This window comes from Cetorhinus maximus, chromosome 1 (assembly GCF_964194155.1).
Source record: "Cetorhinus maximus chromosome 1, sCetMax3.hap1.1, whole genome shotgun sequence".
Classification (NCBI taxonomy): Eukaryota; Metazoa; Chordata; class Chondrichthyes; order Lamniformes; family Cetorhinidae; genus Cetorhinus; species Cetorhinus maximus.
The window spans coordinates 41,454,768-41,472,979 of record NC_135879.1 but is presented as its reverse complement, the minus strand read 5'-3'; the positions used below and the strand labels follow the sequence as shown (position 1 = coordinate 41,472,979).

Sequence of the window (18,212 nt, the reverse complement as noted above, 5' to 3'; positions counted from 1 at the left end):
GGACTAAAGAGCCCCAATTAAAATAATTTTTGAAGAGAAGAGATGTCATTAATGACAGTCCCAATATTTTAATTATAAAACAAATCAATTAGTCACTATGGTAAAATTGACAAGTGCCCAGGCACTGAGTTCAATGACAGAGTTGTTAGGCTGTATTCAGGAACAGTGTACATTGGAATGCACCAAAACTAATACATAATTACTTGGCAAGTCAGGAGGTGCCTGTAATAAAGTTGATGAACTAACTCAATATATATTTGATTAAAGTAAAAACAGAAGTTGTTGGAAATCCTCAGGAGGTCAGGCAGCATTTGTGGCTAGAAACAGAGATGGACGACCTTTCATCGAAAGAGAGTTTTGTGTCATCAGCAAACCTGAAAATATTACATTTGGTCCCCACATCCAAATCATTGATGTAGATTGTGAATAGCTGGGGCCCAAGCACCGATCCTTGTGGAACCCCAGTAGTTAAAGCCTGCCAACCTGAGAATGATCCATTTGATCCTACTCTCTGTTTTCTGTCCGTTAACCAATTCTCAATCCATGTCAGTACATTACCCCCAATCTCATGTGCTCTAATTTTGCCTACCAACTTCCTGGGCAGAATTTTCCCCCAGTTGCGGGGGAGTTGATGGGTGGGTGCCTGCGGGCGCACTTCTGATCAGCTCCCCGATCGGAGGCGCGGCGCCATTTTACGTGGGTGGGCCAATTAAGGCCAGCCTAGCGCGACGTCTGCAGGGAAGCGCTATGCGCTCCCTGTGCGGGTGGGGGGGGAAATCCAAAATCGAGAGTGCGCTCTTTCACACATGCGCACGAAAGAGTGCACTCATCTCCCTGAGGCTAAGTGCTGCCTCAGGGAGATTGCCTCTACTTTCAAAAATATTAAAAATGGAAGAATAAAAAAATCCCTTTCATGTCCCCTCATGTGACAATGTCAAATGAGTTGGGACATGTTCATAATTTCCAAAACAACTTTATTAAAATTTTTAAAACTCTACATGAAACCCTTTCTTGTTTTTTCTAGTTCCTGCCGGGGCTCCTGGCCTGCCTGCCAACCTTAAGGTTGGACGGGCAGGTCCACTAATTACTTTAATTGATCTGTCAATGGCCTCAATTGGCCATTGACATGTTGGTGGGCGCGCAGCTGATTTTAATGCGCCCCCGCCTTCCTGAAAATTTAAATGGGGCGCGGTGATGTCAGGAGTTCTGTCCGATGTCACCGCGCGTCATTTTACACATCGGCGAGCGGGCCCCACCCCCGCTCGCTGACGGTAAAATCCTGCCCCCTGTGTGGGAACTTTTTGAAAGCCTTCTGAAAATCCAAATACACATCTACTGGTTCCCCTTTAATGTATTCTGCTAGTTATATGCTCACAAAGCTCTAATAGGCTTGTTAAACAAGATTTTGCTTTCATAAATCCATGTTGACGCTGCCCAATCTTACCATTATTTCTAAGAGTCCAGTTACCAAATCCTTTATAATAGATTCTAGCATTTTCCCTGCTACTGATATCAGGCTAACAGGTCCGTAGTTCTCTGTATTCACTCTCCCTCTTTTCTTAAATAGTGGGGTTACATTTGCTACCTTCCAATCTGTAGGCACTGTTCCAGCTGTCTCTTTCAATACTCTGGGATGTAGATCATCAAGTCTAGGGGATTTATCAAATTTCAGTCCATTAATTACTCCAGTACTTATTTTCAATCATACTAATTTCTTTCAGTTATTCATTCTTCACCCTGCGTCATTTTACGTATCAGTGAGCGGGCCCCCCCGCCCCACCCCACGTATCAGTGAGCAGCCCCCCCCCCCCACGTATCAGTGAGCGGGCCCCCCCCCCCCCCCCCACGTATCAGTGAGTGGGCCCCCCCCCACGTATCAGTGAGTGGGCCCCCCCCCACCCCACGTATCAGTGAGCGGGCCCCCCCCCCCCCCCCACGTATCAGTGAGCGGGCCCCCCCCCCCCCCACCCCACGTATCAGTGAGCGGGCCCCCCCCCCCCCCCCCACGTATCAGTGAGCGGGCCCCACCCCCCCGGGCCCCACCCCCCCACTCGCCGACGGTAAAATCTTGCCCATTATTTCAATAAATGTTCTTCTTAACCTGATTGAAATTCCATAGATAGGATAATTAGGAAAGACTCACCAGGCAATCCAACAAACTTTACTACTATTAGTAAACCTTCCTACTACTAAAACAAACTTACAATTACTAAAATTACCCGGTTTTTGAAAGATAAATGAGAAAAATATCAACTACCTGTTTTCCTGTGATGTCACACATTAATTTTATTCAGAACGTGCTCAGTCCGTTCTGGAGCCATAAATTGCAATAGATTGAGTGGCACCTCTAAGTGCTGCTGTCTGTCTCTGAGTCCTCATCTCTCCCGCTCTTTTGGGCCCTGCTGTTTATCCCCAGGTCCTCCTCTCTGCCGCTCCTTTAGGTGATGCTGCCTGTCTCCAGGGCATGAATTTTACGCTTGGTGTGGGAGCACAATTGCCAGGACTTGAAGCAGATGTGAAACCTGCTCTCGCACTCTGTCAACTCCCGACAGTGATTTCACGTTGGCTGGACAATTAATTGCCAGCCAGTGTGAAACGCACTATGCAGTGCCGGATGGGTGGGACATGGTGGGGGAAGGGAGGGTTCTGAGACAAGTGAGGGTGTGAGTGAGTGCACTATCACACCAGCTCCCTGAACGCTGCCTGCTCCTGCACTTCTCCCCCAACAGGGGGAAAATGATGCCACGGAACATTCTGGGGAAATTTTAGGCTCTTGTGCAACAAATAATCGGATTGAAATGTTTAACAATTTGATTACAATCATTGCAATGATTCCATTGTTGATCAAATTGCTAAATCCAATGTGACACATTGGCACAATTGAATCATTTCCTTCAAAATCATTGAACGTTTGACATATATTAGATGCTTAAAAGCCAAATTAAATAAATGCCATTAAATGATTTTGGTTATATAATGATATCTTTAGAGAATATATTTAGAATTATCTGTCACCTTACTGATCAGGACTATATTTGTATAATTTTTAAGCATATAAATAGTATCTTGACTGAAGCTTCAAAATTTTGCCTTTGTTTCATGTAAATCATGTAAGCATTGAATGTAAGCTTTGTAACTCATTTTTAATTTATATTTTTTCATTCCATTTCCAATGCATTCTAAGGGTAGGTCATTATCAACTCCTAACTTACAATTAATAACAATTTGTTTCACTGATATTAACTTGTGAGGGAGATCGAAAGGAGTGGTAATAATGGATGGAAAATCCACTACCATTATTCACGTGTACTACACTGACATCTACTTTTTACTAAAGGTCCCTTGCGTCACACACACCTCTCAAGGAGACAACATGAATGCGTAACACATTCGAGCTACATTGTTATTTGTGGAGGTGGCACAGTCCCACTGGACAAGGCCGAAAGCTGGAGCAGCGACCCAGCTTTGGTGGGGGTGGCTGGACCCTGGATCACATTTTGCCAGTGACTGCTCATTAGGTGCCTGCTGCTGGAGTTGCCATCCTATTAACGACGGAGATCCCACCCCAGGAGCTGCCAGCCTAATCAGATGGCTCGCAGCTCAGCAGGTCCAACGCTAACAGTGGCCCTTGCTGAAGCTGCAGCTGGAGGATGAGGGCACATCGATGGCAGTGTGCCCTCAAAGGGCAGCAAGTGGAGTCTGTGGCTGCTGGGACCTACCTGACTGTACCCCATGGCAGGCGTCACTGAGGGCTGGCAGAATTGTTGCCATTATGGACAGCCATTGCTGTCAGGGGAGGGAGGACCTCCAAGGGCCATGGATGCCCAAAAAGGTGGGAACCAATTGCTGGTGCCTGCTGGGAAGCCAACAGGGTTTATCATAGATGTTCCCCCAAATGCAGTAATAATTATAATAATCCATAAATAAGCCACTGATAAAATGCGAGCAGACGCAGGAAGAGGCCCTTGATTGGCCACTTCATTGACCTCCAAGTGGTTGCTTGTCTGCCACCATTTACGCTACTACAAAATGGCATGGCAGCAGGAAGGTGGCGGGCACTCTGCTCCCAAAGCCTTTCTGCACCATTTGTCCTCTTTCCTGCCTCCCAGCCTGTCGCCAATGGCCCTGGAAAATTTTTGTCATTGAGCCCACATTTGTGGTGGAGCTTTTAACCTAATTAAAATAAATATGTTAACTCGTGGAAAGAGGAATATCATATGAATGTGTCCAGCTTGTGTTGCTGATTTCATTCACAAAAATACCTCAGTAATTTTCCACCACCAGCTGCCAGTGTTTGCTCTCCACTGGGTCTGATGACTAAATTTAGGCAGAAACAAATATCAATAACAATTAAATGTTAATTTATTTGCTTTAAACATAACTTCATTTGAATATAACATTAATGTTTATATCATATAGCCATTGCTTACACTAAAACTTTGTAAAAGATTTTCTATGACAATTCACAGCCACTTTGGCCACTATGGATTAAAATGAAAGCAGCTTTGCAAGAATCCTGGAGGAAATAGATTTCTTCTGCGAATAATTTTCAAAGAATCCATTTAAAGCTCTTTTTCTTAAGTTTTAAAGTGATATAGTTTACATGCATGGGCTCGTTTTAAGCTTTTTAATCCTCAATATTGGTATGTTTGTATTTCGCAACTTCCTGGGAAATTCCTGCTGGCATCATCTCATGTCATGAGTAACAGCACTCTGGTTATAAATAGAGAAACAGGACAACGAGAAGTTAGATACAAACTTCAGCCACGGAGCACAACAACAAGAAGAACATTAAGACCATCACACAAGCAAAAGACAATGAACAGCAAAGTTACTCTCGCCGTCTTGACTCTCTTTGCACTTTATGTGGCTTCCACCCAAGGTAAGAGATAATCTGACTTCATAGTTGCACAGCAATTATACAGAACTGGAATCTGTATGAAAACATTTATATGACTAGTAGAGTTATAGGTAAATGCAAATAATACTGATTAAGATACACATTTGAAATTGTCATTGCCAGTGTGTATTATGAAACAATTAGTTGTTAATAATAGACTGCACAGGCTAACTTTAGGGATCAGTTCTATCATTTGTAACTTCAGAAATGTATTGTAAAGTGTCCAGGGATGGATTTGTGATTTTTTATTGTTACTGAGTGATTCAGCCACAATTGCTCCATTTTGGGAACACCATCATCACAAAAGCTGCAGTGGTTCAAGATTAGCCCAAAACCACCTTTTGAGGAAATTGGTGCTTCCAAATAAATCTTACCCTGCCAGCATCACCTGTTATACATTGTGTTGAGACAATGCTGTTCAGTCTCAAACCATTAGGATGTGGCAGCTTTAGAAAAATTAATTAGCAGCTCTTCTGACCTGGACAGTGGACAAGGAATAGGCGACTGAATGACCCCAAATTACAATGTGCACAAAGATCTAAAGCAGAGGTAAAGTTATGTTGAAGGGCATTTTTAACAAAGGGTGTTGAGTAAGGCAGAAAAGGAAACAATGCTCCTTTAAGAAGGAATATTGCCTTAGGCTTAAATGGTTTCAAGAAAAATAACTCAATTTTAGCCAGTGGTTAGGCAGGATTTTATTTTTATTATTTACCAGGCTGGAGTTAAGTTGAAGTCAACAAGATTTTCTATAGGTATAACTCTGCATTTTTACTGACTTAGAAATAGAGCAGTTTTCTAATTGTATCTTGCTTTCACTCAGTACAATTGCTAATCATTCCAGCTTTTGGACAACTGGAGAAACACATATGTGAGGGTCATGGTATCTAATGTATATAACATGGGAGCCTACACCACCAGATTATGCTATTAGAAATCCAGAGATTAAGAGTGAAATTTAATAATTCATTGTGAGCATCCAGTTATAGGAGAGGTCAAATGTGCAAACCTGTAAGAGCGTCTAATCTAGACCTGAAATTTGCCAAGCGAGTACATATAGCCTGAGAGGTCTAATCTTTGGCTGGCACCCTTGTTTCAGTAGAGAGAAATTTTTAGGGTGTCTGCTATCAGTAGTCAGCTATCGCTTTGTCTAAGACTATCTATGCACCTATACGAAAAGACATTTCAAATTAAAGTTACAAATACTGACTTTCTGTAATCTGTTCTTTCCATAGCTGCATCTCTCAGACAAGCAGGAGTGAGCTTGCGCTGTCAATGCATTAATACAATTTCCAAATTCATCCATCCAAAACACATGGAGAATGTTGAAATTATTCCCAGTGGCCCACACTGTTCAAATGTTGAAATCATGTAAGTTTTAATAACTGATTATGGAAAAACATACCGTGTACGTGAATAATGCTTGCACAATTTTTAATGATATTTTTATTGAAAGTAGGCAGCAGAACTTTAAATAATTGTCATATTTCGCTTCTTTCAGTGCGATCCTGAAAAATGGTTCTCCAGTGTGTCTGAATCCTGAAGCCATTTGGGTGAAGAAGATCATTGACCTGATGACCAAACGGTAAGTTTCAGATGCTAGCTTGCAATAAAACAATAGATCTATCTTAGCTCTCCAAAAAGTAGCAAGGCATGCAATGGGAATAAAGGCACCGAATATGTAAGGTAGGGGTTTATCTTCACTGTCTGTGTAGTAATCCAAAAGAGCAGATTGACTGCCTATTAGAGAACCTACTTGATTTTGGAGAATGAAAATCAGGCGGATTCCGTAAAGAGCTGGTGATCGCTCCACCAGGTACAGTCCATGTGATAAAGATGAAAATCTATATCACTGAGTTGGCAAGCTATTGATAAAATTGTAGTTAACCGTGGGAGGACCTTGGAGCTAAAGAACCTGAAATGGACAAATTGCAGTGCTTACCCATATTCTATTGGGCAAGCTGTAACTTAGTTCAAACTATTATTTCTGCATGGCGTTGAGGGAGAGAAATATCAATGATGACAGGACTTTTCACTTTAAACCCCAGTGAGACCTTCCTCAAGTATTTCATGAACACCTCAAAAAGCAAGACTTAGGTGGCAATGTATACTGTAACTTTAGCAGTATATCTTCTGTGGTATGAATGTAACACTGATCCATTTCTCACACGCCCTTTCCCATTAGGTTATGTACACTGGAGAACTGGTTTAATGCCAAATATTGTTAAAAGCTAGCACAGAGTTTCATTGCGTCTTACGTTGTTTGATTTGAAACAGCAGTAAACCTTTGCAATTGTCACCAGTTGTAAATGTGTTTTGCTGCTCTCACTCAAAGGTTTTAACAGGAGAATGGGAGATATTCTGTCAAAAAAATGACAAACTGGTGAACATTTTGTTCATTGTGCTCTGGCACCTGAGCCCCAAGAGTTTGATTAAGAGAAGAGATTTTAGAAACTGGGCTTGTATTCCCTGAAATAGGGAAGTTCAAGGGTAAATTGATTAAGATGTTGAGGAATTTGAAAGGAATAGATGGAGTAGATAAATGCACTTTTCTTCTCAATTGGGAACTCGACAACAAGGGACGTGATTTAAAATCAGGGCTGAGCCAAGAGAGAAGTTAGGAAACATTTTGTTGCATAGAAGCTGTTATTCTCCTCCTCAAAAAGCAGTAGATGCTAATTCAATTCATGATTACATCTGAAATTGATCTTTTTTGCGAGACAAGAATATAACAGGAGATGAGGTCAGGACCTGCAGTTATAGTTAAGATACAGATAAGTTGCAATCACGTGGAATGGCGGAACTGACTGTTCTTATGTTCTGGTGCAATTGTGTATGAAACAATATTTAAGACATGAGTTTGTGAAATAGATTTCTTTCCTGAATATTTTTATTACACATTCCTGCAAGATTGAGAGTAATTTTTATTTGTTTCTGTATATTTTACAGTTCCAAGACTGATGACGCCCAGTAAGGGGATCTCAATGGCTGAGTGCTGAGAAGGTGACACCTATCCACAATGAGACTTTATACTAACTCCGACATTTACAGATCTTTAACCATCATGTTCAAGCCTGTCGTAAACTTGTAACAGCGCGGGACTGTCTGACTGATATAAAGCAATGTATTTACAATCATATGAGGGGACATGTTTCATTACATTTTTATTATACCCTTAATTGGCCGGCCAGTGTGAAATGGCTTCTAGGCCTGATCGTGGGTGTGGTCGGGTTCCCAAATGCCCCCACTCATCCCCACCGAGCCCGCACACCAAGGGCAAAATTCTTCCATTGCAGTAAAATAACTGGATGTTTTAGACGGTACAACTTTGATGCTGTTTTCAAATTGCCATACATTTGCTGCCAGACTAACATGTCAGAGTGTAGTTATTCACTGGAAATGAAGCTCGCAATTTTGACGTGGCATATTGTCAGTATTGTAATTTTGATTTTTATTGTAATTTATTTGAGTTGCAATTTATTTATTCTCATTGATATTTATGCTGTCCTGAAAAAGTTTAATTCCCTATGTATTTATGTTTTGCCATGAAAGCACTTGGTAATTTTGTTAACACATAAATGTGTGTATGAGGAAATAATTGTAATTTATATTTATTATAAATTGATAAGACATTTTTATTTAAATAAAGCAAGAATTATTTTCTGTATGTGTTTTACAATATCAATTTTTGATCTCCGTTTAAATCATTGAGCTTATCTGAAATGAGTAGACAACGGAATGTTAGTCGGCAATTCTTAGCTCAATGATAGCACTCCCAGCACTGAGTCATGGGCTCAAACCCCATCCTACAAATATGAGCATATTGTGGGGCTGATACTTTGGTGCAGCACTGAGGAAATGTTGCACTGACAGGAGTGCCTTCTTTCTGATAAGATGTTAAACCAGGGCCATGTCTTCCCTCTCATGTGGACATGCAAAATCACATGGCAGTAATCAAGGGAGACCAGAGGAGCTCTCTGGTGCCCTGGCCAGTATAAATCCCTCAATAAGCATCTAAAATAGGGTTGGAATTATACGGCTCTTCTCGCTAGCAGGATCTTCTCGTTCCACCAAAGTCAATGGAGTTTTGAATGTCTCGCCACATGTTCCACCCTTCCCCCACTGCGCCGTGTCCATAAAATTCCAACCAAGGTGTTTGGTCATATGTCACATCTCTATTCGTGGGAATATGGGTACATTCTGGCTGCCACATATCCCTACATTGCAACACAGACTATACCTGAAAAGTAATTCTTGAATAGTTCTGCACAAATGCAAGCTCACAGTATGTTAGCCGAACTCACATGTATTATCCTTCTAACTTCATCATTTTTTCCAAACTATTCTCCATCCATAAACTTTAAATCCCTAGATTCTGGAAAGGCTCCATCAGACTGGAATGTAGCAAATATAACGCCTCTATTCAAAAAGGGAGGGAGTCAGAGAACAGGAAATAATAGGCCAATTGACGTCTGGAGCAGCATTTTCAGATTGGTGAGTGGGGGCAGGACCCACTCTCCGATGAGTAAAATGACGCGGGGTGACGTGGGGCGTACATCGTGGTGTCACCCCATGTCTGTTAGATTTTCAGTTCGTCGGACACACAGCCAAGTCAGCTGCACACCCACCGCACTGTCAACGGCCTATTATGGACATTTGCAAATTAATTACTGAATTTAATGGACCAGGCGAGAAGGCCAGGTGGCCTTTAGATAATGCATGAAACCTTATCCACGGGCGGGATGAGGTTTCATGTAAGATTTAAAATTTCACAAACAATTTTTAATAAATGTAATGGACATGTCCCAGCTCATGTGACAGCTTCACATGAGGGGACACGTCCTTAAATGTTTTTCCCTCTTTAATTAGGTTTTTAAAAATGACACTGATCTCCCCGAGGCAGCACATTTCCTCAGGGAGATCGCTGCGCTCTTTCACGCACATGTACGAAATAGCGCACTCCCTGCTCAGGGAGCACCCCGCCCGCAGAGGGAGCGCACAGCGCTTCTGGGTGGATGTCACGCTGGGTTGGCCCTAATTGGCCAGCCCACATAAAATGGCGGCGCCCACCCCCAACCGCTTGCCCGCTTGCGCCCGTTCCCGCACAAACCCCCAACGGAAGGAACATCCGGCCCTTATTGTGGGAGTGCTGTTGGATTGATCATCAAAGAGCTTATAGCTGGGCACTTAGAAAATCTTAAGGTAGGCAGGAAGAGTCAGTATGGTTTTGTGAAAGGAAAATCATGTTTAACAAATGTATTAGAGTTCTTTGAAGGAGTAATATGTGCGGTGTATAAAGTGGAACCTGTTGACGTATGTTTTGTTGTTTTGTTAGCAAGGAGGAGTGGCAGAGAGGATTGAGTCATCAGGTGAAGCAGAGCTCTATATGCAGGTCTTGAGCAGAGGCAGGATTTTTATAGATTCTAAGATCAATTCAGCCACAATTACCAAGGCCACTGGAAATTTATGTGAGTGATTTGAAGGAGGAAGTCTGAAATATTCCTCGTGTACCAGGGTCACAAAGTGTGGAGTGATGATTCTTGAAAAGCTCTGGTGTTGTAATCTGTAAGCTTTAGGCAGGACAGTGATTTGATCAGCTTTGTTAAAGCATTTTATTTCTCTTTGTTTCAAGTGGATGTCAGGGGGAGAAGGAATGCTGGGTGGAGCCTTGCACGGACTGGCAGTAAACCAAAGTTCTTTCTCTGGACTGAGGAACAACATTCCTTCTCCTCCTGCTCTCACAAAATTCAAAGTTTAAAAAAAATCTATTTTATGATAGGCTGTTCAATGCCGATACACATTAACCTCAAAATGGTACTCTTCTATATTCTTTCATGGGCCATCATTTGCTGCCAATCTCTAAATGCCCTTGGACTGTGTGACTTGTTAGGCCATTTTTGAGGGCAGTTAAGGGTCAGCCACATTGCTGTGGGTCTGGAGAATCATGTAGGCCAGACCAGGCAAGGACAGTATATTTCCTTCCTTAAAGGACATTAGTGAAGTGTAGCAGGATCCTCAGCCCCAAAAGTTGTCAATTGGTCACTTAGGATGCCCACCCAAGATGGCAGAGGCTGGTGAAGCCGTGTAAATAGGGTGGTAAGTGACCCAATGCTCTTCTCTACTGTTCTGTTTCCACCACTCACACATTGACTCTTCTGCATTTGTAAAGACCTCATAGGGGTCCAAGGACACCAGGGACTGAGCAACACTGAACCATCCGATGAGTAACCAATGTAAGCAACCTCCCAGTGAGCCATGGTCAAGAGTAAGTGGTGAGCACCGGCTAGGGGCGTGCTCTCTTCCCCACCACATCTCTGTTCTTACTCAATCTGTGTTCCACCTCAATTTGTTTCCTCCATGCTCTGGTCTCTCTGGGGGGTTCCTCCACCCTCACCCTCTCTGTCTGGGCGGCTCCTCCATCTCCCTCCCCACTCTCTTTGTCTGTGGAGGGCTCCTCCTCCCCCGCTCCTCTCTCTTTCTCTCTCTGGGTGCTCCTCCTCCTCCCCTCCTCTCTCTCTCTGGGGGCTCCCCCTCCTCCACCCCCTCTCTCTCTCTGGGGGCTCTTCCTCCTCCTCCTCCCTCTCTCTCGGGGGGGCTCCTCCTCCCCCTCACTCTCTGGTGGGCTCCTCCTCCCCCTCTCTATATGGGGGGCTCCTCCTCCCACTCTCTCTGGGGGACTCCTCCTCTCCCTCTCTGTCTGGTGGGCTCCTCCTCCACCTCTCTCTCCAGTGGGCTCCTCCTCCCCCTCTCTCTCTGGTGGGCTCCTCCTCCCCCTCTCTCTCCGGTGGGCTCCTCCTCCCCCTCTCTCTCAATGGGGCTCCTCCTCTCCCTCTCTCTCTCGGGGGGGCTCCTCCTCTCCCTCTCTCTATTTGGGGCTCCTCCTCCCCCTCTCTCTGGGGGGCTCCTCGTCCACACTCTCTCTGGTGTCCTCCTCCTCGATCTCTGGGCTCCTTCCCTGTCTATTCCTCTGTGAAGACAGACACATAGGCCCAGATTTCCATCCCCAGGTCAGTTGTGCAGGTTCGGGCGATTTCCCGACTCGACGAACTCGACCTTTAATGGCTGCCAGCAGGTGGGGTTATTGGTCGGGGGGCAGGGGGTGGTGAGCTACAACAGGAATCAGGGCAGCTTACTCTGAAACAAACCCTGGGGCTGTCAGGTGCAGCGGCAGGCTGGGAGCAAGGCAGGGTGGGCCTGCATTCGGGGTCCTGCTGTGTGGCAGTAGCACCCTCATTGGCCTGTGGAGCTGGAGCCATGGGGAGAAGAGATTCTCCCAGAGTCACCTGGATGGATGGCCCCGGGGGTTACACCTGCCGATCCTCCTCCCTATGGGTGCTCAAGGGCCCCTTGCTGACTCCTTGAGGAGAAGGGGTAGCTGGAGTGAGATCGAGCTGCCCCACACCCCTCTCGTGTACACACTGTGGGAAGCCAACTATGGAGTCAGCAATGGAGTTCAGACCACGCAGGAGTGACGTCCTGTACCAAGGTCTCCGGGCGGCCGCCATGATACCAGTGTTGATCTCGGTGCGTTGGAATGGTGGTGCTATCACTTGAGCCTGAAGATGGATGGACTCCTCCATCGTGCCTTGCAATCTCGGGAGTCCAGCAGACATCCCTATCTGATGTTCCCGAGCTTGACTTTGCAGCTCCTGCAGCTGTGACATGACCAAGTCCAGAGGCTGATCATCTGACTCAGATTCTGCAGTGTTTTGGCCTCCGGCAGTCCTCGCAGTGTGGGTAACCTGGAAAGTCCCTGCCTCCACCTGCAGTGGATCAGACAGTGTGATGTGCTCACCAGATTGTGATCTCAAGATTACTCTAAGGCTTGGTCTCACCGAGGTGTGTATCTCTGTGCTGGTGGAGGATGTGGGTGAGCGCTGTGACAGGACTTCAATGAGGGTGCCTTCAGATTCCTCTTCAGAGGTTTCTTCAGGGCTTGATTTGAGGCCTTGGGTCATGGACTCCCTCGGCTGTTTCCCAGATGTGCCTGCGAAAGCAAGGGGAGATAATTAGTGCATGGCAGTGGCCTGTGAAACAGGACACATCACTCACAGCATGGTTGTCTGATGGATGTTGCACTGCTGGATCCTCACTTGTTAGATCACCACTGACCTCACCGTCAGCACAGGACCGGTCCAGATCCTCACCGGCCAGCTGGAGCGCTCTGTTTTCAAAGTCCATCAGGACCTTGGTTTCAGGCATTCCTCCACCGGTCTGCGGCCGCTCTCTCTTGTTGTGTGCCAGCTTGTCCTACATGAATAGAGAGGGTGTGTAAGGAGTGATGGGTTTGTGGGTGTTTGAGTTGAGAGTGATGAGAAAAGTGACGTAACCTGGCGGAACAGAGGAGATCATTCATCCCCTTGCAGAACTGAGTGGCTGTCCTCTTTTGCAGAGCGTTGGCTCTGACCACCACTGCCACTGCCTCCCAAGCTAGATTGGTGATGTTACTGCCCATCCTGTAGCCAGAGCGTGGGTAGACGATGTCACAGTGAGGTCCCAATGCATCTAAAGGGTGCTTGAGGGAGGCATCATTGAACAGGGGGGCTGTAATCTTCCTGCCCTTCAGGGCCATGTCTTCTATGCAGCAGCCTGGAAACACTGAGACGTGTTCGCAAGGCTGCGCTTTAAATATGGCGGCCGGTGTGATGAAGCGGCGAGGTGATGATGAAGCGGCGAGGTGACAATGAAGCGGGAAGGTGATAATGAAGCGGCGAGGTGATGATGAAGCGGGGAGGTGATGATGAAGCGGGGAGGTGACAATGAAGCGGGAAGGTGATAATGAAGCGGCGAGGTGATAATGAAGCGGCATGGTGATGATGAAGCGGCGAGGTGATGATGAAGCGGGGAGGTGATGATGAAGCGGCGAGGTGATGATCAAGCGGCGAGGTGATGATGAAGCGGCGAGGTGATGATGAAGCGGGGAGGTGATTATGAAGCGGCGAGATGATGATGAAGCGGGGAGGTGATGATGAAGCGGCGAGGTGATAATGAAGCGGCGAGTTGATAATGAAGCGGCGAGTTGATAATGAAGCGGCGAGGTGATGATGAAGCGGCGAGGTGATGATGAAGCGGGGAGGTGATGATGAAGCGGGGAGGTGATGATGAAGCGGGGAGGTGATAATGAAGCGGCGAGTTGATAATGAAGCGGCGAGGTGATGATGAAGCGGCGAGGTGATGATGAAGCGGCGAGGTGATGATAAAGCGGGGAGGTGATGATGAAGCGGCGAGGTAATGATGAAGCGGGGAGGTGATGATGAAGCGGCGAGGTGATATTGAAGCGGCGAGGTGATAATGAAGCGGCGAGGTGATGATGAAGCGGCGAGGTGATGATGAAGCGGCGAGGTGATGATAAAGCGGGGAGGTGATGATGAAGCGGCGAGGTGATGATGAAGCGGGGAGGTGATGATGAAGCGGGGAGGTGACAATGAAGAGGGAAGGTGATAATGAAGCGGCGAGGTGATAATGAAGCGGCATGGTGATGATGAAGCGGCGAGGTGATGATGAAGCGGGGAGGTGATGATGAAGCGGCGAGGTGATGATCAAGCGGCGAGGTGATGATGAAGCGGCGAGGTGATGATGAAGCGGGGAGGTGATTATGAAGCGGCGAGATGATGATGAAGCGGGGAGGTGATGATGAAGCAGCGAGGTGATAATGAAGTGGCGAGTTGATAATGAAGCGGCGAGTTGATAATGAAGCGGCGAGGTGATGATGAAGCGGCGAGGTGATGATGAAGAGGGGAGGTGATGATGAAGCGGCGAGGTGATGATGAAGTGGGGAGGTGATGATGAAGCGGGGAGGTGGTGATGAAGCGGGGAGGTGATGATGAAGCGGCGAGGTGATGATGAAGCGGCGAGGTGATGATGAAGCGGGGAGGTGATGATGAAGCGGGGAGGTGATGATGAAGCGGCGAGGTGATGATGAAGTGGCGAGGTGATGATGAAGCGGGGAGGTGATGAAGAAGCGGCGAGGTGATGATGAAGCGGCGAGGTGATGATGAAGTGGCGAGGTGATGATGAAGCGGTGAGGTGATAATGAAGCGGCGAGTTGATAATGAAGCGGCGGGTTGATAATGAAGTGGCGAGGTGATAATGAAGCGGGGAGGTGATAATGAAGCGGCGAGGGGATGATGAAGCGGGGAGGTGATAATGAAGCGGCAAGGGGATGATGAAGCGGGGATGTGATAATGAAGCGGGGAGGTGATAATGAAGCGGGGAGGTGATAATGAAGCGGGGAGGTGATAATGAAGCGGCGAGGTGATGATGAAGCGGGGAGGTGATGATGAAGCGGGGAGGTGATGATGAAGCGGGGAGGTGATGATGAAGCGGCGAGGTGATGATGAAGCGGGGAGGTGATGATGAAGCGGGGAGGTGATCATGAAGCGGCGAGGTGATGATGAAGTGGCGAGGTGATGATGAAGCGGCGAGGTGATGATGAAGCGGGGAGGTGATGATGCAGCGGGGAGGTGATGATGAAGCGGCGAGGTGATAATGGAGCGTGGAGGTGATGATGAAGTGGGGAGGTGATGATGAAGCGGGGAGGTGATGATGAAGTGGCGAGGTGATGAAGAAGCGGCGAGGAGATAATGAAGCAGCGAGGTTATGGTGTGGCGGGGAAATGAGAGTCCACCCATCATGGAAACGGCCTGTTTCCCAGAAATGCATAATTAACGCAGCAAGTTTGATACGATACGGCATGAAAAACAACCATTACAGCCAATTGGTAAAACATCGTTTTACCTCCCCATCACTGCACTTAGTATCAATCTGGGATGATTCCTCCCCATGTTGACTGTCTACCATCATACCTTTTAATGTAGGTTCCAAATTCACCACAGCCAATTCACCCTCAAGCCTTCGTAGTTTCCTTTGTGTAGTTTTATGACCCTAGTTTCAGAATGAACTACATCACTTTCAAACGTCATGTAAAATTCTTGCATATTATGGTCACTCTTCCCTCAAGGCCCTGTTCCTTTGAGATTATTTATTAGCCCTTTCTCATTGCACAATACCGGATCTAAAAGAGCCCATTCTCTAGTTGGTTTCTCAACATACTGTTCTGGTAAACCATCTTGCATACGTTCCAGGAATATGTCCTCCACAGCATTAATGCTAATTAGGTTTACCCAGTCTATATGTAGATTGAAGTCCTCCATGATTACTGTATTACTCTTGTTACTCTAATCTTGAACCTCTAATTTCCTGATTTATACCATGCTCTACATCACCACTACAGCTTGTTGGCCTTTAAACAACTCACACCAATCTTTGCTGCCCCTTGCTGTTTCTTAGCTCCATCCAAACTGACCCTACATCTTCATCCTTCAAACTAAGATCCTTTCTCACTAATGTACTGATCTCATTCTTTGTTAATAGCGCATCCCCACTTCCTTTTCCTTTTTGCCTCTCCTTCCTCAATGTTGAATGCCCTTGTACATTCAGTTCCCAGCCTTGATCACCCTGCAGCTTTTCCGAAGAAGAATGATATTGGACTTGAAACATTAACCCTGTTTCTCGCTCCACAAATACTGTCAGAGCTGCTGAGATTTTCCTTTCAGGATTTGCTTTTTAATTTAGCCCCTAGCTGTTCATCTCTCTAAGCAGGCCCTCCTTCCTAGTCCTACCTGTGTCGCTGGTTACTACATGCACTGCAAGAACTGGATTCTCCCCACCACGGTCATTGCACATTCCTGCCCAGCCCAACGAAATATCTCAAGCCCTGGCACTGAGCAGGCAACACAGCCGTCTGTACTCATGCTTTCACCTGCAGAGAACTATGTCTATCCCCCTGAGTATACTGTCCCTTAATAACACTACATTCCTATTAACCGCCCCCACGTGAATGGTTTCCTATACCACGGCACCATTGTCAGTTCACTCATCCACCCTGCAGCCCCCACTTTCATCCATTCAAGGGGCAAGAACCTCAAACCTGTGTTTTTATTATTCATTCTTGGGATGTGGGCTTTGGTGCAATTAATTGCCAGCCAGTGTGAAACGCACTATGCAGTGTCGGATGGGTGGGACATGGTGGGGGAAGGGAGGGTTCTGAGACAAGTGAGGGTTTGAGTGAGTGCACTATCACACCAGCTCCCTGAACGCTGCCAATTGCTGTGAAGATGCCTCAGGGAGCTGCAGAATTGTAGGAGGGATATCAGCTCAGAAAAAATATCCCAAACTATCGATAATGACACAAGGAACAACTGACAGTAATACTCATGAATCATCAAACCTCAAACATATCGGAGCCTTTGATCCTGCCCAGGATCAAGAATGGTGAAGAAATGTGAAATCCGCCTGTGTGATTGGCCCATGCGCCAAATGTAAAAGCGCTCGGGCCATGTAAAATTCGGGACAATTACATATTTAATGGGCTTAATTCCCCTTTTAATGATCCGCGGATGAGCTTCCAACTCCCGCGTGCACCTGCCGACTACATAGCGCGTAAGGGCGCCATGATATCGGGACATTCGCCCAACGCCATCTCGTGCAATTTCATGTGAGTTCAGATTTGGTGCGTGTCTATTCAACCTCCATAAAATTCTGGCCCACGTCCTCCTCTTTCCCGCTCTCTTTGGTGCTACTGTCTGGTTTGGGACCTCCTCTTTCCCGCTCTTTTATGTACTGTTGCCTGGCTGTAGGTCCTCCTCTTTCCCGTTCTTTTAGCTACTACTGTCTGGCTCCGGGTCCTCCTCTTTCCCGCTCTTTTAGCTGCTACTGTCTGTCTCCGGGTCCTCCTCTCCCCCAATTTTTCAATCGATAAGGATATTCCAGCTGCTCTGTCCCTCTGAATGTGTAAGAATATTTTTTAAAAGAATCACAAGGAAAGTCACTATAAAAACTACAGAAAGTGATAGAAATCTGGGTGTTCTTCAGAGTCTGAAACTCCTCAGTTAGGCTGATGGTAGATGACTTTGGTCATGCAGTACTTACATATGTGAGCAAAAATCTAGGCCAGCGCATTACTGGTGTAAATGCAGGAAACCTGAATGAGCTGCTTATTTGCACAGCAGCAAAGTTTTGTTCATGAGTTATGAGCAGAAAGGCCTTTGGCAGAAATATCAAGAAAGAGCTGCAGAAGATCGTGGAAACTTGTGCACACCGATAGTTTAACGTTCATCTGTCAGAAATCGGTGTCAGGTTCCTCACTAAAAATTGACACTCTAGCACTCTCATCCCATTGTTACACCGAACATTCTGGGGAAATTTTAGGCTCTTGTGTAACAAATAATGGGATTGAAATGTTTAACAATTTGATTACAATCATTGCAATGATTCCATTGTTCATCAAATTGCTGAATCCAATGTGACACATTGG

General features: G+C 46.0%; 1 protein-coding gene and 1 long non-coding RNA gene across 2 annotated transcripts in view; both read left to right on the top strand.

The window, feature by feature from the left end:
• LOC144683103 (uncharacterized) overlaps positions 1–18,212 on the top strand; it is a 113,580-nt gene that overhangs the window by 47,171 nt on the left and 48,197 nt on the right. The window lies entirely within an intron of this gene.
• Positions 4,747–8,582, top strand: LOC144679664 (interleukin-8-like). Its single transcript, XM_078540267.1, has 4 exons — positions 4,747–4,882; positions 6,133–6,268; positions 6,399–6,482; positions 7,847–8,582. Exons 1-4 carry the CDS (start codon positions 4,819–4,821, stop codon positions 7,869–7,871), a joined length of 309 nt encoding a protein of 102 aa, XP_078396393.1. The 5' UTR covers positions 4,747–4,818; the 3' UTR covers positions 7,872–8,582.

Bases quoted from the DNA above. Each gene is read 5' to 3' on its own strand.
- LOC144679664 (XM_078540267.1), top strand. From the start codon at position 4,819: ATGAACAGCAAAGTTACTCTCGCCGTCTTGACTCTCTTTGCACTTTAT. The intron at 4,883-6,132 runs GTAAGAGATAAT...TTCTTTCCATAG, and splicing joins TTATGTGGCTTCCACCCAAG to CTGCATCTCTCAGACAAGCA. The intron at 6,269-6,398 runs GTAAGTTTTAAT...CGCTTCTTTCAG, and splicing joins TGTTCAAATGTTGAAATCAT to TGCGATCCTGAAAAATGGTT.